At 41.8% G+C, this 23,458-nt stretch overlaps 1 protein-coding gene across 1 annotated transcript in view; it reads right to left on the reverse strand.

The window, feature by feature from the left end:
- Nucleotides 1–23,458, reverse strand: part of SLF2 (SMC5-SMC6 complex localization factor 2) — a 50,270-nt gene that overhangs the window by 19,258 nt on the left and 7,554 nt on the right. Inside the window, exons 2-9 of the mRNA XM_015420112.1 lie at nucleotides 15,928–15,971; nucleotides 14,232–14,890; nucleotides 9,965–10,022; nucleotides 6,778–7,040; nucleotides 4,629–4,711; nucleotides 3,049–3,153; nucleotides 2,635–2,799; nucleotides 2,010–2,112 (exon numbers count right to left, since the gene is read on the reverse strand). Of these exons, the coding sequence (XP_015275598.1) occupies nucleotides 2,010–2,112; nucleotides 2,635–2,799; nucleotides 3,049–3,153; nucleotides 4,629–4,711; nucleotides 6,778–7,040; nucleotides 9,965–10,022; nucleotides 14,232–14,890; nucleotides 15,928–15,971 (1,480 nt within the window). The remainder of the gene's footprint in view (nucleotides 1–2,009; nucleotides 2,113–2,634; nucleotides 2,800–3,048; nucleotides 3,154–4,628; nucleotides 4,712–6,777; nucleotides 7,041–9,964; nucleotides 10,023–14,231; nucleotides 14,891–15,927; nucleotides 15,972–23,458) is intronic.

The raw sequence follows: 23,458 nt of genomic DNA on the forward strand, positions 1-23,458 counted from the left end.
AGTATGCTCATAACACACAGGAGGTTTTCAGCTCTCGGACCAGCTGTGGGAAGATACATCTAGCTTTAAAGGAACCATTTCCACTAGTAGTTATTTGATTTATTCTCCAAATGTTCAGTGATTTTGTATTTATTTAGGAGACCCACAACAAAATGTTGTAGATTGTGTAGTAGTTGATTGAGGCAGATGGCTGGGTGAGAAGAAGCTTCTTCGTCCACTCACCAACCCAACCACCCACAGCATCATCACCTCAGTGTCAGTGCTCAGCATCCAAGGGGAGAGTTGGGGAGGGCAGCTCAGGCAACGGCACTGAATGCAGGCAAGGAGGCTTCTTCTCACCCAGCTACCCACCTCCAGCACCACTGCTCCCTCTCCCCTCTCCCATTGCAGCAGGATTTTGTTTACTTTTTTGAAGGTCTGTAAGCCTGGGGGGGGTGTCCCCAAGTTTGAAGAAAAATCTTCTGTCATTGTGTTCCCAATGTGCAGATTTAAGTAGCCACAGATGGGGGCCACAGTTGACTATTAAAATATATGATTCTTAGCATATCACATCCCCCAAGTCCAGGACTGTGTACTGCGTTTCCTTCAACTTTGCAAATGCGATTTTGGGCTGTATCAACAGAAGTATAGTGTCCAGATCACGTGAAGTGATGGTACCCTTTTACTCTGCTCTGCTTAGACCTCACCTAGAGTACTGTGTTCCGTTTTGGGCACCACAGTTTAAGAAGGATATAGACAAGTTGGAGCGTGTCCAGAGGAGGGCAACAAACATGGTGAGGGGTGTGAATACCAAGTCCCATGAGGAAAGGTTGAAGGAGCTGAGTATGTTTAGCCTGGAAAGGAGACGACTGAGAGGTGATATAACCATCTTCAAGTACTTGAAGGGCCGTCATACAGAGGAGGGTGTGGAATTGTCTTCTGTTGCCCCAGAAGGTCAGACCAGAACCAATAGGTTGAAATTAAAACAAAAGCATTTTTGGCTAAACATTAGGAAGAACTTCCTGACAGTTAGAGTGGTTCCTCAGTGGAACAGGCTTCCTTGAGAGGTGGTGGGCTCTCCTTCTTTGGAGGTAGAGGCTAGATGGCCATCTGACAGCAATACTGATTCTGTGAACTTAGGCAGGTTATGAGAGGGGGCAGGAAGGGTTGCCTCAGTGCTTAGCCCTTTCTTACATGCCCATGGAAATGCTGATCACCACTTTGGGATCAGGAAGCAATTTTTCTCCACACAAGTCTGACCAGGGATCCTGGAGGCTTTTTTGCCATCTTCTGGGCATGGAAGGTCACTGGGGGTGGGAGGTATCTGTGAATTTCCTGCATTGTGCAGGGGGTTGGACTAGATGACCCTGGAGGTACTTCCGACTCTATGATTCTAATTCTATTTTCCCTGATTTTTTCCTTTTTGTCTTTTATATGTTCAGTTAAGATTAAAAACCAGGTACTGTCTTCCAGAACTCCACCTGAGATATTTGTGCCTGTGCAAACAGAGTCTAAAAGAGCTCTTAACCTGGGGCCTGGAGGTGAATGTATGAAGGCCACATGTATGCAGCCCCCTTGCTCCCCAGTAACATCAGAGAGAGAAGAGGGCTGCCCAACTGAGACACAAATTAGTACAGATTTTTGCCTCTTCAGTGTACAGTATTTGAGATATTCTCATTGTCCCTACCAGTCATAAATGGGATTCTATATAATGAACTGAAGAATCAACACTTGATATGCTAAACATCTTCTGCCTAAACTGCAAAATAATGATAATGGCTAATTCATAGACAGTCACAGCAGAAAGATTAAACTAATAGAATATTGTCTAAAAATTGAGAGAGACTACACACATCTTGGATTTGGCATGAGACTGAGCACCAGAAAACAGAAAGAGACAATATAGAACATTAACCTTAAAAAAATGTAAAGAGGTGGTTTTGCTACAAATTAAAGTCCACACATAGTACAAATTTACCATTAACCATATCAGCAGACAAATCTAAATATATATATAAAATGCATCTTACCTGAAACATCCACTTTAAAATGGGTACTGGGCAAGGAGAACTATGGTAAGCAGACATAAGCAAGCCTTCGTTAATTACAAAAAGCTGCTGAGTTATTCCAGAGCTGTAGAAAGAATCACAGAGAATTAGTCTAGTGTTGTCAAAATTAGCCTGTCCATTACAAAATCATAAAGATAATTTCACAGTTGCTAGCTTGGTAAACCTGCCAAATGCCAGGAGACAGCACTGTATAGGCACTAAATGTAGTGGTGTTTTTTAGCTTCATCAGTGGGAGTTGCAAGAAAGCCCGGCATGGATACAGGGTGAGGGTCAACTATTGCACTTCCAAGCTCACTTCCTACCAAACACAGCCGAAAATATAAGGCTATACCCAAGCCAAGCCAGATACAGTAGGATTTAAGCTTCATGCGCATCCCACAATCAAAACAATGAATCAGTCACAAAATGGGTAGTTATACCTCTCTCTGTGTCTGTCTTACTTATCTGGTGAAAGATTAAAGTTAGCATGCACACGCTAGAAACAGAACATTTTTTAAAAAACACCAGTAAACACATCAATGTGCACAAGAAATAGTTCTGACACAGTGAATGTTTAACAGGGAAATTACTAGAAAACTATCCTTACCCAAGAAGGTATTTTTCAATAGGATTATGGGGAAAGAATCCAGAATTCCTCAGATCAAGGTTATGCTGACTGAAAATCTTTCCAGCATGTGCCATTTGGAATATATTTTCTCCAGGGTGCTGGTCTGGAATAGCATCAATTACTGAAAATTTCTCTATAAAGGCTCTGTAATACAAAATGACATCTGTCAGTTTATAATATTTGGAGAATGGACACCTTAATTCAGTTGAATTTATTAACTTAAACAGCTGCAAGTCAGGTATAAAGGGAAAACAATAAATGAGAATTCATCCCAATGTCATTAAAGGAGATGGCTGGAAAACTAGCAGAGCAGCTAGATCATTGTAGTCAATGAAATAACATTCCACTGAGCATAAACATGACAAGGAACACAGATAATCAAAATCAAAAGACCTGTGTTCAGCAGACAGTTCTCCATCATTAGATAGTTCTTTAGGAGGCGAATCTCTTTCAACTCGCCATTTAACTTCCTGCAGCTGTTTCTCTAGTTCATCTACCCTGCAATAGAGACAGAAATTAAAAAGCCTAGCAAAGGTTACAACAGCATACTTTGAAAAACTGAACTACAACAGCATACTCACTGAAAAACTGTAACATGGTGAACTACTATGTATCCCTTTACCATGCAACAAATAATGAAGTAACAGCACTATCCCACATGCCTCTCCCAATCCTTTGTAGTCGAAATTGGCCATCAGAGAGGTCCACACTGCCACAGAAAAGGAATAACTCCTTTTAGGGGTGTGCGTTCAGCATGAACCGAACTGAATAAATACTAAAAAATACCTTGTTTTTTTGTGTATTTATTCAGCCGAATGCAGATTAGACAATCTGGTTCAGCTACTGATATAGCTGGTCTGAATAAAAACTAATGTTGTTTGGCTTTTATTTGGGCCTATATTGCCTAGTCGCACCGCCACCACTGCAGTGGTGCAGCTTGGAGAAGGCATTCCCTTCACTCAGAGGCATGCTGCGGTGGTGGCACAACTCCGTGAGTGAAGGGAAGGCATTTTTAAATGACTTCCCTTCACTTCCCAAGTTGTGCTGCTGCCATGGCACATCTCCACAAGTGAAAAGAGAAGGCATTTAACTTCCATTCACTCGTGGAGGCATGCTGCAATCGTGGTGTGACTCCGCGAGTGAAGGGAAGATATTTTTAATGTCTTAACATTATACTAATTATTATCATAATAATATCACACTAATATTCATGTCTTAATATCATACTGATATTGGGATTTGGAAATATCGGGAAATATGGGGGGGGGTTTTTTGGTCCAATGGACCCAAATCCAAAAAAAGCCGATTTTTTTTTCATACGTATCCCTAATTCCTTTGTAGCTAAAAGTACAGCATGCTTCTGAAACCAGAATCACAAGAACAGACACAACAGCATTTATTTTTTCCTCCTGGAAATGCAAATCAAGACCTCCTTTGTTTTAAGGACGACAGTCACCAGGATTAGCTCAGCTTCAAAGGCAGAAACGAGAGAATGATGGAAGGAAGAAACATGGCATTTAAACAGTCTCATTTACAAAGCAGATATATTTTCTGTATTTGAAACACAGCAACCCTTAGGAAACACAAGACATTAGGCAGACTTCTAGAAAAAAATTAAGAGCTTTAATAGTTTAATTCCTGTAACACAGGAAATGTTATATTTTAAAATGAGTAAAATAAGACTTCACCCCAAGTTCTAGATAAGGAATCTTTATAGATAGAAAGACACTTAACCTGAGAATCCTCAGCAGTATTAACACTTATCTGAAGAGTAAATGCTGCTAATTTTATTTAATGTTTTCTCACGGCAAGTATGAAACAATACACAATCTACTTCCCAATGGACAGGTAGACATATTAATGACAGGAACCATTAAACGTGCTGTCATATCTGCCCTCACAATTACATTTAAGGACAAAGCATTCACCCTGCATTGATGGTGGTGGAAAACAAGGCATGCAGGCACACGCACCTTCTGAATTCCTCCTTCTCCTTCAGAAGATGTTCCAGTCGATTGACATACGAGACCTGAGTCTCAATGGAAGGTTTGGAAAGCTGAAGAAAAAGGTGCTCATTGAAAATTATTCTATTAACTATTGCTTTATTAGAAATCTGATGTCTCCATTCAGATATCTTAAAGAAAAGCTTAAAACTATGGAAACAAATGAAAATAAGAGCAGCTTCTGAGACATAACTCTCACATGCTATAAAAGAAAGATTTGGAGAGGAAAGTCCATTCATCTTGTTGGAAAGACATCTCATTTGTTCCTGGGCCCTGACTTCTCTCATGGAATGTACGCTACCAGTTGCAAGAACATTATTCAGACTAACTACAGGAATATGTTTCCTTAGTAAGTGTTGTATTGCACAAAGACATTAACTAAAATTTGCACTACCAATAGATTCAACTAGGAAATACTGACTGATAAATTAGGGCTGCTTCATACATATTTTTCTTCACAAATTTGTATACCTTTATTTGTGAGGACCTCATGTTTCTATTTTGCTACATGTACAGTCTTTGTAAAAAAAAACGGGTGCTATCTTCACAGGGACAGTGTACAACTTTCTGATGCTCAAGTTACAAAGCACACACAATGACACATGCAATCCTGAGAAGGAAAGACCAGTTATTTGGGGCTTTGAATATTTAAACATCTTAAGTATCTAAAATTAATCCTGGAACTAGAGCTTGAGTTGATGCTGAATTGCAAAGTAAATCCCAATGATACAAACAGGAAAAAGTAGTTTGTTTAAACTACCAGTGGTGAGCCCTCCTTCAGCACAGCTTTATTGCCCAGACAGATCATCAGGCATAAAATGTCCATCTCTTCTATTTAAATCTTAAGAAAATCATTAAAAATGTATCAGTTTTACAAATGACACAGAAGCAGGAAAAAAATGAAAAGGCATTAATGTGTGTAATTACTAGTGGTTATCCAGCTATGCAGTTACTGATAAATAGAAATTCAGATATCTTCTATTATCCCCAAACCACTTCCTCCACAAGCTCATATCAGTACTTAAAGCCTCAACAATTTTAGAATACTGATTATGTGAGAAGCACTAGATGGCAGAGAGAAATCCTCAGCAGGTGTACTCAGAATCCTACTCAGCTCCCAGGAAAGCAGCTGTGGGACTGCACAGGAAATGTAATCCTAACAAGTATCTATCAACTTGCTAGAAGTTTAAATGTAATACAGTAATAGAAAGTTAGACGTAAAAAGTACAATATCCAGGATTGCAAAAGAATACTGTCTAAAATAAAAGCCTGCTTCCCAGTAAAGTCATTAACTAGACTTCAACATACTTTACTCGTAACTTTTCATGCATTTTCAGTAACGCAATTTGAGCATGTATGCAGAAGTGGCTATTATGTCTAAAAGTGTGATTTGCATCTCAGACAGGATGCCATGCATTTTGGACTGCTCTTTTGTCAGGAAAATACTAAGCAGAGCCACACCCTGAAAAACAAAGAGCTTTCTCTACACTCAAATCCACAATGGTATATACTTATTTCTATGGTTTTTACTAAATAGAGCTGAGAAAAAATATTAAGAACAAGAATTTCTATATATCAGGAACACAGTAGGAAACCTAGCCTGGCTGCATGGATTAGAGCAGATACCTCACCCTTTGCAGCTACAGCCAGAGTACAGTCACTTCACAAGTGGTGGCAGACAGTCTGTGCCCTGGCTCTCAGAAAAGTGATGAAAGACTTCCCGTATATGCTGCAATATTTCTTTGGCAAAGAAATACTTATTCCCAGCACCACTACTCTGTTCCTTCCAGGATCCTGCTCAGCTGTGCATGTCAGAACCCCTGCAGCTGTCAAAGCTAGAAAGCTTCTCCTTGGATCAGTGTGTTCTTTGGCAACTGCAACAGCAAAGCAAAATGAAGCAATGATTGTGCTTACACATGCAGCTGAACCAGACTCCATCCAGGAATCTGGCGAAGCTTTTGGAACTCCTGTCCTTTGCAAAGGAAAGTGCTATGATCGGCTACAAATCTTCTGCAGCCAGGATATTTTCCAGCCGTGCTATACCACACTGGTCTTCACAAGACATTCACATTTGACACCAACAATAACTTTCTCAAATAAAAGGAGTACAGATACTTACAAGACTATCATGTGATGAAATCACGCTATCTTGAGTACCATCCTCATCACTTGTGGGTTCAGGGGTTTTTGTAGGTTTGGCACTCTGAGCCAGTATTTCCTCAAATGGCAATAGTATCTCATCATCACTGCTGTCCAGACTGCAGTCAGGATTCCCATCTTCACTATCAGAAAGGCTCCGTAATTTTTTATTCGACATACATATCTCTAGATTTGAATCTTCATCACTCAGTTCGTTTAAGTCACATGTGACATGACTGCAATCTATTGATGACAAAACATTGTTAGAAGTATCCTTCCAGGTCTTTTCTGCTTCCACTTTCGGGAAACGATTGCATGAAGTTGATGGAAAGGTATCAGACACAGAAAGAGGAGAGTCTCTCTCATAAATCTTAATTTCAAACTTTAAAGGGACTGCACAAGACAGCCTATAACAACTGAGTGGCGGGGAGTGCCTCCCCACCGCTCAGCTATTCTTGCAGCCTTCACAGGGAACAGAAAGCAGGGGTTTTAAGGGACTCAGAGTCCTTTTAAAGCCCTGCTTTGTGGTCCATCCATGAACCACCATGAACTGCTTTAAAGTTTGTGGAAGTACGTGATGTCATGAACTTCAGTTTGTGAACAGGACAAAATTCATGATGAATATTGTTTCGTGGTTTAGTTCGTGCCCATCCCTATTAATAACTTCAATATTGGTTGACTTACTGCAGTTCATTGCCAATTCATTTTATCATTTGTTATGCTGTTTTGTATTTTGACATTCATAATAAGCTGCTTTGGAACTGTTTAGAAGAGTGGTTAATAAATTTAAAAATTAAAAATTGGGATTAATCTCTAGGTCTATCAGATTGCAGGTCTCCTAAAATAGTGTCAAGAAGCGTTTGGCTGTACAGCAGGAAACCGAATATAGTCTCCATAGCTTTTTGTTGTTGCCCAGGTAGGAATATTATAAGGAAAGTAGTGTCTTCCCTGACCTAAAAGATTAAGAACATGGAAAATTTTTAGATTACAGGGAAATCAGTAAAGAAAAGCATTACCTTCTTATAGATTTATGCAATAAGTAGCTATGAAAAAATATACCAATAATGTATTGCATTTTAAATTATTTCTCTCTAAAGACATTTGAATTTTTTTAAAAACTAAATGACATGAGAACATAGTAAAACTGCTTTCAAAGAGTCTCCAAGGTGGAATTTACTATATGGTTATCTCAGATCAGGCCAGTCACCACAATAAATTGATGACTTGACTCCCAACAATAAAGGCACATCCAGATGATATGTTTCCCATGCTCCCAACTGGGCACTGTAGTACAGAACTGAACACACCAGAAGAGTCCAGGAAAAAGCACATACTAGCCAGAGGAAAAGGGTGGTAGACCTGGCTGAAGCACTCTCCCATTGATGGATTTCAGACTCAGAAACTGAAACATTGTAAATAGAGCTAAAGCCATCTATACAGAACCATGTTAGGATTGCTTTGTATTTTGAGATATTGGGAATATTGGTTGACGTTGTTTTAGTACTACCCCTTAAATGTTTCCTTTGTTCTGGTTTATCTATGTTATGCCAATAAAGGTTTTCTGTTCTGTTCTGTCTATACAAGCCCCCAAACATTTTAAAATTTCATTTATCGTTACATGCCACTGTCCGCTTTTAACAATAATTAATAAGTTCAGGACCACAACTGCAGTGGAAACTGAATGTTCACTAAGGTGCACCTCAGGTGTAATATTTACTCTACTGAACAACATTACCTGTGAGGTATGGCCCACAGCTCATGGCCCTGGCCTCCATAACCTTACTCAATGAGACATCCAATGGGGCCAGGTGACAAAGCTGCTATGCTGAACAGAATGCCTTGCCTCTGTGGAGAGATGCTGATTTCAAGGAGAAATCTTTGCTATGGCAACTGCAATGCCTTGGCTCCATGGACATTCTGATTTCCTTTTCGAAGATGGTGGTTGTCAGTGCAGTCAAAGCACATTTGCTAGACATTGGGAGGGGGGCAGTTCAGAACTGCCACCTCTTTCAGCTGGGAGGCAGTTCTGAATCCCTGACAGCCCAGAAGACTTCTGCAGTGTCCCTTCTCTGGGACGCACGAGAATCTTCCCAGATGTCAGGGAAAGGGGGTTTAGAACACCATCTCCCAGGAGAGAAGGAGGCAACATCCTGACCACCTCACCAGGAAATTTCTCTATGAAATGCCAGGTACTTTGCTACACAAAACAAAACAAAAGGGATCACAGATATCCATAGGAAAAAACCACAAGCAAACCCTGTGATATGAACAACATTTATAAGATTAACATCGCTATTCTAAAACTTTACAAAAGTGCAACAAAATGCATTATTCTCACTTATACAATTTTGCAAAAAAAGTACACATAGTCCAACATAATGAGTACCCGGTTGTGAACTCATTTCAACTTTAAAGTCTTCCTCAGACATAATCCAATATTTAAAGGAGGTGTCAGCTTCTTAAATCCAGCTCAGCTAGAAAATGAAGGCTTTAGCCGGGTGAAATAGTATAGAGCATTTGCCAGCTAGAATAATGAAGGCTCCAGCCGGATAAAATATAATAAGAGCTAGATTGCTACTACCTAAATAAATTAGTGTTTGTGAAGAGCATGGCCAGTAAAATCCAGGAGGCTTTCTTGTACCTACAAAGGATTGGCTTGCTCCAGAAATAAACACTTTTATGGAACCAGAAGACATTATGAAGGAAATTAAGAAATTAAGAATTTACAATGCTGAGCTGGATTTAAGAAACTGACACCTCCTTTAAATATTGGATTACGTCTGAGGAAAACTTTAAAGTTGAAATGAGTTCACAACCGGGTACTCATTATGTTGGACTAATTGTACTTTTTTTTGCAATATTGTATAAGTGAGAATAATTGACATATTGTTGCAATTTTGTAAAGTTTTAGAATAGCAATGATAATCTTATAAATGTTGTTCATATCACAGGTATTTTGCTACAACTGGCATTCAGACTCCTCCACCCCACCCCCCAAAAAACCCCAGAATTATAAAGGCCCTCATGCAGCCACGTACTGTCACAGGGCAGCCCACTTAGCTACAGTTAAAACCCATTATGATCCATATGACTGTCTTAACTGTACATTAAACCAGGTAAGCTATTTCCCCCATTCCCTTCTACAGCACTGGCTATTCTGTTTGTACCTGTGGAAGATTCCCATGAAGCAGAACATGATCTTTTTCTTAAGAAGTCCATGGTATCCTACAAATAATCAGACAGCAAACATATTTGTGTTTACATCAAATACTGGCACTGGGGATGAACAATGAAATTTAGTTCTCAGCATCTAAAGATTTATAGCCTTATACATTTCAGTATTTTAGAAGAATGAGAGGAAGGTTCTTATCCTCCTACAAGTTTTCTTCATTCTCATCCAGTTAGACAAGTATAAGGCTAAAAATATGGATACAGCATCATTGCTGATGCTTTAGAGAAAGACAACAGAAATGAGTATATTCAATTATTTAACTTATGACTGCCTTTATGGACATGCAAGGGAGATTATTTGTTGTCATTATTTCCTCTCAGATATCCCTAAATGTAAATTTACGCCTATATTCATTTTTAAATGTTCTCAAGTCTTCAGGGGTATGCTTGTCCATAGCAGAGTTAGAGCATCCCCTCCAGAAAGACCTACTGTTTCAAGAGATCTACTTCCTAAGGGTAACTTTCCTTGCAGACACTTTAGCATTTGCCATAATCTGAGGATCCATTTTTTTGAAAGTTTAGTGACTATGAGGAAACATACCAACTCATTTGTGAACTGCAGCACAAAAGGACCAATTGTACAACATTCAAATTAAAATATACATAGGCATGACTACACAAGCTGTCAAGGCCAGGATTTGTGACGACAAAGAGCTGCACTGAGGCTGGTTAACATCCAAGATCCACTTGTTAAAGCGCTTTTCTGCATTGCAACAGACAGGCAACAATTCAATATTTTATGCCATGGAGAAGGTTCAAATATCTGGGATCCAGTTTTATCAGATACTGAGAAAAAAAAAAATTCTGCACTTTCACTTTAAAAACTTTTGCACAAAAGGGCTTGAAACAAGACCCAAATTGGACAGCTGTCTTCTGAAAAACATTTTCCGTGAGTCTAATATTTTGCTAATTCGATTAATTATACAATGGTTCAGTTAATTTAATATTTAAAAAACATTATGATATATTGATAAGACGTAGCTTTTTGTTCATAAGTTTTAATTATTCTTTGTATTGCTAGGTTACTGTAAACCAGCTTCTAATGGAACACAAGCTGCACATGATCTAGCGAGACATCCACAGTTACTTTATATTAATATCTGTGGATGTTAAAGCTTAAAATATCTCAGAAAGCTGTTCAAATGCATTTGGTGTAGATACAAAAGGCAGTTTTACTTTGCTTTAAGTCAGCCAGTGATGAAGACTGATCTTGAAATGTGTTTTGTCTCCTGATTTAGGCTTGTCAAATTAGAGGAATCCATGTTTTACAGGGTTTTTACTTCTGCATATACATCAATGGGTGTTTGTTTTGCTTAATTTTGAAGGTATATTTGTCTACTACAATCTGGTTTTTTCTCCCTAAATATATCTTAAATATAGGATTTTTTTTCAGATTCCCTTTTCAACACTTTTAAATTTTCTGATTAATACTTAGCCAACCACAGATTTGCCCAAATGCTAGACATTGTTACACAATGCTTTCAACGAGCTATTTTGCAGATAAAGTCCTGTCGCTCCACTGTGACCTCCCCGCCACAGTTGATACAGTGAGTGAACTTGAGGCTCCATGCGCGTCTTCTAGTCGAGTTATGTATCACTTCAGTCCACTCAGCCTAGAGGAAGTCGACAAGTTGCTCCTAATTGTACACCCTACCACTTGCTCCCTGGATCCGTACCCTTCATGGCTAATTAAAGCGAGCCACAAGGGGCTCCAAGGTGGAAGATTATCAACAAGTCCCTCCTGGAGAGGCTGTTCCCGGGAGAACTTAAGGAAGCAGTGGTCTGCCCTCTCTTGAAAAAGCCATCTTTAAATCCGGCCGAATTGGCTAACTATCAGCCGGTTTCCAACTTGCCCTATTTGGGCAAGATAATAGAGAGAGCAGTGGCAACTCAGTTACAGGGCTTCTTGGATGACGCTTCCATCTTAGACCCCTTCCAGTCCGGCACTGGTCGCCCTCATGGACAACCTCCGGAGGCATCTGGATCAGGGCAGAATGGCAGCGCTGTTGTTGTTACACCAGTCGGCAGCATTCAACATGGTCAGCCACCCGTACTGACCCACTGCCTCGCCGATGCTGGAATACAGGGGCTGGCCTTGCAGTGGCTTGTCTCCTTCCTCCAAGGTCGGGGACAAAGCGTGGCACTAGGGGCACAGCTATCCCAGAGGCACCCACTGGACTGTGGTGTGCCTAAAGAGGCAGTGTTGTCCCCAATGCTTTTAAACATCTATATGCGCCCCCTTGCCCAGATTGCCCGGAGGCATGGGCTGGGGTGTCACCAGTATGCAGATGACACTCAGCTCTATCTGTTGTTGGGCGGCCAGTCTGACTCCAAACTGGAAGATCTGGACCAGGCGTTATAAGCCGTGGCTGGTTGGCTTAGACTGAGCCAGCTAAGATGAATCTGACGAAGACGGAGGTCCTGTGTCTGACCGCTCCCGACCTTCGATGGGGCTCCTTTGGTGCCAGCACTGGAGGTTAGGAGTCTGTGAGTGCACCTAGATGTCTCCTTAACAATGGAGGCCCAGGTAGCAGCCACTGCCAAATCAGCCTTTTATCATCTCCGGCTGATCAGGCAGTTGGTTCCCTTCCTCAAATGCAACGACTTGGCAGCAGTGATCCATGCGATGGTCACCTCGAGACTGGACTACTGTAATGCTCTCTACATGGGTCTGCCCTTGTCTCAAATCCGGAAGCGGCAACTGGTGCAAAATGCCGCGGCCAGGCTTTTGATGGGACTCCCTATCTGGGAACACATCCAGCCTGTGCTAAAGGCACTGCACTGGCTGCTGACAGCATACCAGATCCATTTCAAGATGCTGGTTCTTACCTTTAAAGCCCTTCATGGCCAGGGACCTGCATACCTGAGGGACCACCTTTCCCCACATGTTCCCCAGACAGCACTGCGATCAGGGGCCCAGAACCAACTGGCCTTCCCAAGTCTTAGGGAGGCCAGGTTGGCAACAACCAGGGCCAGAGCTTTCTCGGTGGCAGCTCCACTCTGGTGTTACGAGCTCCTGGAGGAGATCAGGGCCCTGCGAGACCTCATGCAGTTCCCTTCCGCCAGGCTTTTGGAGCTGCCACCAACATTAACCACCACCGTTTACAACTAACAACTGAAAGCTGAAGGTGAGAGAGCCCTTTGTTTCCCCGGAACTCTTAATAACAGCTCAAGACAGCCACCGGAAGGACAATTAAAACAAGATCGAGGAACCAACTATAAGAACAGTGGACTGAGTAATCACAGCCATCGGGAATCAATGCTACTAGTACTTTATTGAGTTGTATAGTTTAATGATTTTAGAATTGTTTTAATCTAATTTGATTCATGTTTTATTGTAAATTATGTACTGATTTTATATAAGCTGCCCTGAGCCAGCCTTGGCTGGGAGGGTGGGGTAAAAAATCCAATAAATAAATAAAAATAAATAAACAGATGGTCAGAAAACCATTTGTATTTGATAAAAAGGCATGCATAAACATAAGAAACCCCTCATCCTCTATAGATACCTAGAACCCACCATTTCTGGAAAGGAAAGGAAAGGCATGGGACTGATTAGCACTCGGGTGTGCTAAGTCACTCCATGAGAGTGACAACAGCTACACAGCATCTCAGCTATATGTGAATACATGCCTACTGGCTTTTATGGTTTTAACAGGAGGTTTAAAAAAATCTCAGTCTATCAAAAATTTGTTAGCTACACACTGAATGGAAACTGCAGGGCTGGCAGCTGTGTACCCCCCTCCCATTTGCAGTGGGGTAATAGAAGAGGATGTTGCTTTCATGTCCTGCCTGTAGATCTCCTTGAAGCATATGATTAGCCATTACAGGAAACAGGATGCTAGCTGAACCTTTGGTCTGATTCAGCTGGGCTCCAAACATGTGAAGTCTTTATTGCAGGAAATCTCTGCAGCAATACACACTTCTGGCCCTCAGACCACTCTCTGGAAAGTATGAGAATCAGAATGAAATTGGAATGTAGAAAAAATGCCAAGTAGTAAATATGAGACCACATCCAAGCCCATCATCTACCTGTTGAAATCTTAGATTGAGGCACCTTCCATTACTCAAATGCTTCAGGATACTAGAAAAGTTGCTTCATTTTTTTACATAAAGTAGTAAGTTATATTTATATTTACAACACTGCCTGCTATGAGAAGTCACAGTTCACTCCTTTGGTCTTCACTGCCCCTTTAAACCTACCTGCTGAGAAATATTAGTTGCCAAGGACTTCTTTACAGAACCAGAAGACTGCTGCATAAACAACATCTTTTTTTCTTTCTTTACTTGTTTATCACTGCCAAGCGTTTCTGTTGATGACTGATGTGAAGCATTGGCTGTACTGGACTGTAGCATCTTGGAGCAACCTGTTTTTTGGCACCAAGATATATGGCTTTCCTTTCTCAGGCTGTCATTTTCTGATGCTGAAGCCCTTTTGTTCAAGCCAGAACTGACTGTGTCTAGATCCATATATTCCATGTTACATTCTCTACTGTTCTCTACTAATGGTGTTCTTGTTTGAACAGGACATTTTTCGCTCTTTTCCACATCCCTCATACAAGTATCATCTTTGGAGGAACAGTCCAGAGATCCTTCTGAGGTAAAGAGTTTCCGCACCACAACTTTTGGATATGTGGCTTCCCTGGTTATAGAACCTCCATCATTATTTGAACTGTCTTTTTTCTCTATCTTGGCACCTTTGAAAAATGCATCAATTATGGGGCTTCTATCAGGTGGCGGTAGAAATTTCTTTCTTCTATTTCGCTTTGGAGAAGATACATTGCTTCTAGGATGATCTGCATGTGGGACTGGAAACCCAACCTTCCCATTTCTTTTTTCTGGACTACATAACACAGTCCGGTCTTTATTAACAGAAGTAACAGAAACAAAGTGAAAAGTTAATGATGCACACAATTAGAAAAACACTGATCCCTGGATCCCAACCAGCTATATTATTATTTGTGAGAAGTTCTGAAATGTGTTTTGTCATACATTTATTTACTTAATGATTCAGATCTCACTTCAGAGGCCATAAGCAAACATTAAAATCTATGAACTGATTTCCCCAGTTATTTTAAGGTGCAAATAATCCTTGGAGGAAGAAGGAATTTGGATCTGATTGTGGTACGGGGGAGGAGGGGTCCCTTGACACTCCCTTTGTCAGACATAAGCTTTCTCATGTCTGATGAAGGGAGCTGCTCTAGAAGATGATGTAGGGCTGTTTGATTTCCTAAGGCTTTTACTGGGGTTTGAGTCGCAAGGTTCTTCAGAAGTGGATTAACGGGGTTGTTGCATTATGTACAGGGTCTGGAACTGTAAGCTGCCTTGAGCCGCAAGGGAAACGCAACATATAAATATTTTAATAAAATAAATTATACCTTGAATTTTGCCTTAAGCGGAGCAATAGAATTCATAAAGTGTTAGTGACTCATGCCCAACTTTCTTTTTCATCAATTTTTACTCCTTTTATATAACTACTCAGTTAAAATGTAACGGTGATTAAAATGCCTGTAGAGTTGTTTTTTCGTGTGCGGTCATTTTTTTACATAAGGACCACGCATTGGTTCTATTTCCTGATTTGAACTTGATACTTATCTATAAATACCCACTGCTTAGAAGCCCAGTGGCTCACATACAAGGTGGAGAACCTACCAGATGATACACAGTGCTTCATGTGACACATATTCATAATTGCACCTTAGATATGGGAATTTGCTTCCATACATGGTACATGTTACAAAGCAAAAAGCCATCTGCACAATTTGCACACACATAGGTGCACATGGGTATATATGTTTTTCCTGTGCCTACATACACCACTATTACTGTAGGAAAAAATATCACATATAATGAGGCCCTAATATCAGTGTTGTAGAAGAAACCTACAATACTTGTTTACCTTGTTTTGGAGCGGGCTGGAAGAAGTCAGTAATACATTGATTCCTGTAAAAGAAAAAACATAGACATTAAAATAGGATCTATTCTATTATACTGCTGTGTCTGAAAAACAAATGATGTCAACTCATAACAGTTGACCAGTTCTGGAAACAAACCACATTTTGACAATCCTGTACCTGATGAGTGGCCAGCCTATTTGTCAAGACAGTCTTGAAGTCCAAGGTATTTGTACCCATTAGTTCATTCTACAGCCTCCCCCCAACCCTGGTACCTTTCCCTCTACTAAGCCAGAGAGCAGACAACAGTGTGGCACTGGAGAAGCATGCAAGAAGATAAACCCTGTAAAAGAGCTGCTCCATTTTTCTTCCTTCTTGCTGTCTTTGCCCAAGAGGCGGAGGGAGGGACTCTGTGTCTGTGAGAGAATTTGCCCCACATGCCCCTCCCTCCCTGATGGATGAGGTAGCATGTCCCCACTCAAGCAGTGCCCTTTCTTTTTCTACCCATAGCCTGAGGCACAGATAGAACTGTGAGCTTTCTCTTTTTGGGGAGGGATGCACTAACACACACACTTCCTCCTGGCCAGCTATATGCAGCCCATTCCAGAGCTTCTGGTGTATTCATGCAATGTGCAGTCGGGCCCCCTGAGTAGAGATTCTATTGTATATCAAAATCCTAAAAGGTATTACAGAACTAAGACAAGTAAATAAAATATGAAGTGAACCAAGTTGTACAGTCGCTGGTGTTACCCTTGGAATGGATGCAAAACCACAGGAAACAGAGGCTGGCAAACGCAGACTTCACTGCTTTTGCTTCGTTTCCTGGAGCTTTGCTTGTGTGCTTCTGATGGGATGGTCAGACCTTGTAACCCCTCCTGTTCCAGTTAGGAGGCTTAAACGTTAACCTAACATGAAAATGGGAGTGAATCCCATGTGTACTGCTGTGCACCGCCTTTCACTGATCAAATTAAAGTGCACATCCAAAAAATTTTATGAATCCACCCCCTATATCTCAATAGCCATTTATCTTGCCCCTTCTTGCCAGGTAAGGCAAATGGTCACCCTCATTTTGCCTCTTTGTCTACAAAAAGGAAGATTATCTCCTCTCAGACATTTATAGTTCCATTCCCAGAGAAAGAATGTTTTCTCTGAGATCAGGGCCTCCCTGAGTATTAATTAAGGGATCTTCTCTATGGCAACAGGTCTCACTCTATACCAGCTACCAGTTGGTAATCTAAGTGGTACCTAACCACAAAGAAGCCTTCCAACTGACATTGCCCTTCCCTTTCTCAGACAGATGTTGATCACGAAGACCCAGTTTGTATCACATGACCAGAATCTAGCCAAACTTATGATAGCAGAGAAAGCATTTTTTCTGAATTATCCTGAAGATATGCCTTTTCCCCTTTAGGTCCAAAACTGAAGTTACCTGATTCCAGAATGAACTCGGCATATGCAAGACGAATGAAGGTACAAAGAGAGATACAAGTTTGTTTCCACAAAAGAATGGCAAGGGATAAAATATTGAGAGAAGTCAACGCGAAAGCACTCAAAATTCAAGAGATAGAAGTAAAAGTGTTAAAGGAGATCCCGTGGAGAGAGAGAAGGAATTATTCCAAATTGGCATGGTTATTAAGGGAAAATGGGATACAATACAGATGGCTCCTCCCAGAAGGTCTGGCTTTTTTCATGCAAGAGAAAAAGTATTGGATTACATCAATCTTTAAAGTGGAAGACTTCCTTAAAAAATATGGAGAAGAACTGGGACTGGAAGAGGAAAAAGAACAGAGAGAGGAAGAGAAGAAAAAGAGAAAAAAGAGGGGGAGAAACCGGCTGAAGGGGCAGAAGCCTCGGTAAGACCCAAGGAGAAGAGGATTAGAAGTCCACATCGACATTCCCCAATTGGTACACGGCTTTGGTACAGGCAAAGAGAATATCAACAGAAGGAGAAGATCAATGGATAAAAGGAAGCTCAAGATTCTATCGGTGAACATCAATGGATTAAATGGACCACAAAAAAGAGAATATATCATCAATTGGGGAAGCAAAACTTGGATATAATTAGGCTACAAGAAACACATATTCGAGAAAAAGATGAGAGAGTAATGCAAAATAAGAAATTGGGAACATTTTTTTTAGCCTCAGATAAAAATGAAAAAGAGGGGTGGCGATAATTGTTAAAGAGAAACTCCTTCCAGAAAAAGTATACTATTCAGAAGATGGAAGAATTTTAATGGTGGAAATTCAAAACCAGAACAAGAAGATATTAGTAATAAATATATATGCACCAAATCAAGATCAAGAAAAAATTTATAAGGAGCTTCATGAGAGAATAATTGACCAGGATTATCAAAATTTGTGTTTAATAAGAGACTTTAACACAATTGCTGAAGAGGAAAAAGATAAACAGAAAGGAAGTAAAGGGAAAGGAAGAAAAACAGAAATGCCAAAAAGTTTAGAACAAATGCTGTTGGAACTGAACTTGGTAGATGCATGGAGAATAAGAAATTACAATTCAAGGCAATATACATATTATTCAGCAAGACATGATTCATGGTCTCGAATAGACATGATATGGATCTCAACAGTTTTGGCTAAAGACTTAATAGAAGCGGAAATACAAGCTGGGACATATGCAGACCACAGGCCAGTATATATGGAATTACAAACTGAAGGCAAAAGAAGTAGATGGAAGTTGAATTTAAGGACTTTGAGAAATGAGACATTTACAAATAAAATGAAAGAGGAACTGACAATGTTTTCCAGAGAAAATAATAAGCTTTTATCTAACTCTTGTAGAATAGTCAGTGGTAGCATTGAAAAGTCCCAGGCCGTTGAAAGGGAGGTCTTCCACATAAGACCTAGTATCTAACGGGTGGTTAGTGTTGTGGAGCCAGGAATGTCTTCTGAGAGCTACTGCAGAAGCCATCGTTCGTGAAGATGCTTTGAGGACATGTTTGGTAGTGTTGAACATATGTATACAAGATCTTTAGTGTTGAGCTGTTGTTTTGCCAACACCATGCCCTCTTTTTGGATGACTCTGGCTGCCCGAAGTTTGTAGTCTGGGAGGTGGGTCAGAAGTTCCGAGAACCGTTTCAAGAGAGTGTACTGATACCAGTTCATACAGGCCAGGTAGTTGGTGGCCTTGACTCCCAACGCTCCTGTGGAGTAGAAGTGCCTGCCGAAAGCATCTAACTTCTTACCTTCTTTGTCAGAAGGTGCTGAATGCGTTCTCTTAGATTTGGAGGAAGATGTTATCACCATAGAGTTTGGCTGAGGAGAAGAGAAATTCGGCATCTGATTCTTGGATTTTGTACATGTGGTCCAATCGTCTTGTGGACACAGGAGCAGACGAAGGTTTTAGCCATGGTGACTTTACTGTCTGCAGAAGGACTGAGGACATGGGCAATGCCAAGGTGGACGAGGTATCGAGCTGAACTATATCGTAAACAGCATCTGTTGCCTGCGGGTGTTGCTGGACGACTTTCTTTTGACCAGATCAGTGTAAGAGGTAAGGTTGTCAGATGGAGATACAGGTAAGTCCTCCGCGACATCCTGGTTGGGAGATGTATGGTCAGGAGAGGTATGAGCCTCAGAAGCCTCTGTATCTGAGTCCTCTTCCATGAAGTCAGAGGAGTCTTGTTGTGGTGTGTGGACCAAAGTGTCCTCTTGAGAAGGTACTGGTTTCGTTTGGACAACAGGGTTTGGAGTGACCGGAGGATTGACAGGTCAACTTGGTTCCAGAGTATGGTGGGACAGATCGACTACAGGAGGACGCAACAGAGATGCTGAAGGTCTCGACTTGTGGGGGGATCTCGACCTATGGACGGAGGGGGTCGAATAGCGATCCCAATCAGAATAGCCCGCTGGAGTTAACCACGGCATGGATGGTGGATAAGCCCCATAGAGGTATCTCAACTGTCTTTGATCCCATGACATTGGAGGGGGGGGTAGGAAGACTCTGGGGGAGCGACTTCTGCACCGTGGACGTCTGGGAGACAAAGCATTAGCTTGTCTGCGGGCATCGTCCCTGTAATGTCGGTCGTCGATATCGACAGATTGAGTGTGCAGACGAGGAGGGTGATGCTGCGTGTCACATTAGGTATATCGGTGCCAACGTGGATCGATGTTGGGAGCTTCCGATACCGTCGACGACGGAGGAGACAGAGAATGCTCTGATGACTTAGGAGCTCTACCGTTTCGATGTCGGAGTAAGAAGGCTCTATTTGGTGGAGTCCAATATATGGATGGTCGGTATTGGGGGAGGGACTTGGGCCTCCAATATCGATACTGCCGTCGGAGCGGGAGGCACTACAGGGGCATCACCCAGTGCAGGCACCGCTTCCTTCCCCTTCATCGCTGCCTTAAGGGACTTGGAGGTGCCTTTTTGCGGACCTAAGCTCTGTATTTGCCTTAGCCTTCTTTTTGATTGGCGTTGAGGCGGACAATCTTGCCTTCTATGTCGGGAGCTTTGGTGTCGGGCGGTCGACATCGGAGGCAGGTCTCGATGCCGGAGCTGTCGATGTAGATGGTCTTTCCTCCATAACTGAGGCAGGAGCAAGGGCCGATTCAAGCAGTGCCACTTTAAGGCGCGCAGCGCGGTTCTTCCTCATTTGGTTGGAGAAGTGAGCACAGTGACGACAGGACTCTGGCTTGTGAGACTCTCCAAGGCAAAAAATGCAGAGGGTATGGTGGTCGGGAGGAGCAAGTTTGCTACCACAACGCTTGCATCTATTGAAAAATTCCCACTTCTTCTCCATAAAGAAGTGAAGTGGCGGGAACGGTTGAGGGGGGGGAGCCTGAAGGCCTGAGGTAAATTCCCCTCAGAAGAGAATAAAGTTTTTTTTTTTTAGTTTTTGAAGAACAAACAACTAAAAAAGAAAAATAAAGTATGGAAATACTTCCTAAGAGCTGTGAGACAAAAGCGAACAGCGAACCGATCAGACCGACGAAGAAAGAGGTCTTTCCAATGCGGTGGTAAGAAAGGAACTGGCGGGATGTCCGCGCCCACCCCTCTGGGCATGCGCGGTGGGGTTCCTGCGCATGCCCGAGGGCCTGGGTGCGAAAATCCATTAAAAGAGCTTGCTACAGCACCGATCGATCCAGCGCGTGCGCACTAGATCCCATGGGTGTGAAGCACAGAGACCACGTCGAAGATCTGGAGTGCCAGGGAGAGATCAGAAGGCACATGATGCTGTTCAGGGGAGAGTAGATGGGGACTCTTCACTAGTAAAGGTTGCATACCATATTTATTCTCTGTGGGCATTTAGGGAAGCTTACAAAGAAATCCATGAAACACTGTGACAGTGAAGACATAGCAGCAGCATTTAAAAATATCAAACCATGTTGACCAAGTATCTGTAGGCTGATGGTAAAGGAAGGCCAGATAAATCGTCCGAAGCTCCAGGGGGCTTGACTTGCCCCAGACCACCAACCCTGTACTGGTGAGTCTTCTAGCGTTGTCCCCAGCCAGGCAGACTGAAGACTGAGAAAGATCTGTTTCACCTCCGTGATGCAGTGTTTCCTTACCTGAAGGGGATTGAGCATTCCTGTCTTCCCAGTGAGAATGGTCTTTACTGTAAGGGAGCCCTGATGGAAAGGGTCCCCCTTGGTCATAACTTGTAGTTGGAAATCTCTTGGAAGCCGCTGTAGTGGTCTAGTGTGACCATCCTGACACATAGGTGTTGTAGTTTCTTAGTAGGTGCTAGAGAACTTAATTGAAGATTGACCAGGAATCCATAATTCTGTAGACAGTATATAGTTGTTTCTGTCTTGATGCACCTTGGCCACAGGGTTTGATCTTATTAACAAGATCTACTGAAGAGAGACACTCCTCACTTGGTGATGATCTAGAGACTCCATTCTGAAATATCTTAATGTGATGAAATTCTGAAATAATGTACTCTTGTTGAGGTATTTTAAGTCTAAAACTGCCCTTCAATATCTGTTCCTTTTTGTCACCATGAAGGGAGAAATCTCCTTGTCCCCCTATTAAGGGAAGGACAGGTTCTATGGCCCAAATGTTAAGAAATGGTGTATAATGGCAAGAGTTCTACAAGCTTTTTCTGACCCTTGGGGGGGGGTGTTCCAGTGGGGTTTGAGGAACTTCCTGGAGTATCCTCTAGTCCACTTTTTGTAAGGACCAATTGTCTGACTGAGATTTGGACTACATGTCCCAGAGTATAGAAAACGTCTCCCCACCACCACCAGAAGGGTCTGAAGTTATGCTTTGAATGGCTTATGGCCACAGGTTGGTTTATCTTTTCCGCTAATAATTATTTTCTGAAGGTTGTCTGGAAGAACCTCGGTTCATCCTTCTACTATCCTTGTGAAATCTCAGAAGGACATAATGGAAACTAAAGAAGTAACTCCCAAAACTCCTCTTATCAGAATGGTCTAGTACGTCAGGTTTCAGTATAAGTCTTGTCAAGAGCATCCCCAAATGGTCTGACTTTTTAACAAGTATAGGTCTTACCTCTGGACTTAGCATGTAGTGAGATGAGCAAAGGTGCCTTAGTGCACTGAGTAGTTGCTTAGATGGCTCTCATTAGAAGCTATGTTGCTTACATCGCTTATGGAGTGGGAAGGCACTCAGCAGCCTCCTGGACTCTAAAAAGAGAAGGAAATCAGGAGGCAAGGAGAACAGCCCGGGTTTGTATACATTACCGGAATGCTGAATATCTGGCATGTTGTCTGAGCCCCACAGAGATTCCTGTCTCTATTATCCAGTTGTTGCTAGTTTCCGAGGCCTGCAGACGGAATAGGAATCTCCCTGCAGCCTCACAGACAATGGTCTCCAGCAGCCATTAGGTGTTGTTTTTGGTGTGCTTTTTGTTGTTAGGGTAGCCTAGGCAAGCCTGAATAAGGACATGCCAGCTCTTCTTGTGCCCTGTCTGGCACCAGCAATAAGGAGGGTGTTCAGCTCCTCAGCAGAAGAAAGCCCTCACTGTCTCCTAAAATGGCCACCACTGTTGAAGACAGTCTCTATATATACCATTGTTGTTGTTCTCCAAAAAGGGTTAGAATATAGGGAAGAACAGTGAAAGAATTACAGGAAGTATATAGAAGTAGTTAAGATAGAAGATATATGAGGCTGAAAAAGAAATTTAGAGTTTTAAAGATTAGACAAAGGCAAAGCCTGCTCTAAGCTGCTGTCCATGTTGAGGCAGGAAAAGAACTGAAGAGGGCGACTCCCACAGGCAAAAGACAGGAAGTTGAAAAAAATTGTTCCTGCCTCCCTGATTGGATGGTGGGAATCACCCAGCAAGATGTCCTCTGCCTCAGAGGAAGAACTACTTATTCCAAGAGAACCTGAAAGAGGCAAGTCTGGGGAAGTACATCTTGTAGACATGAACTTCTTACACTGTCACTGCACTTTCTTCCACAGTCCACCCATATGCCTTGTCCTAGTTTGAGAATTACTGGTCAGAACTGTCCTTTAAACAGAAAAATGAAATTTTGCATTTGCTCATGAAACCTCCTTTATTTTGCAGACACCAAATTTGTTTTCTACCTTCAACTTTTATTTCTTTCCCT

Source organism: Gekko japonicus, unplaced genomic scaffold (assembly GCF_001447785.1).
Source record: "Gekko japonicus isolate JY-2015 unplaced genomic scaffold, Gekko_japonicus_V1.1 scaffold29, whole genome shotgun sequence".
Lineage (NCBI taxonomy): Eukaryota > Metazoa > Chordata > Lepidosauria > Squamata > Gekkonidae > Gekko > Gekko japonicus.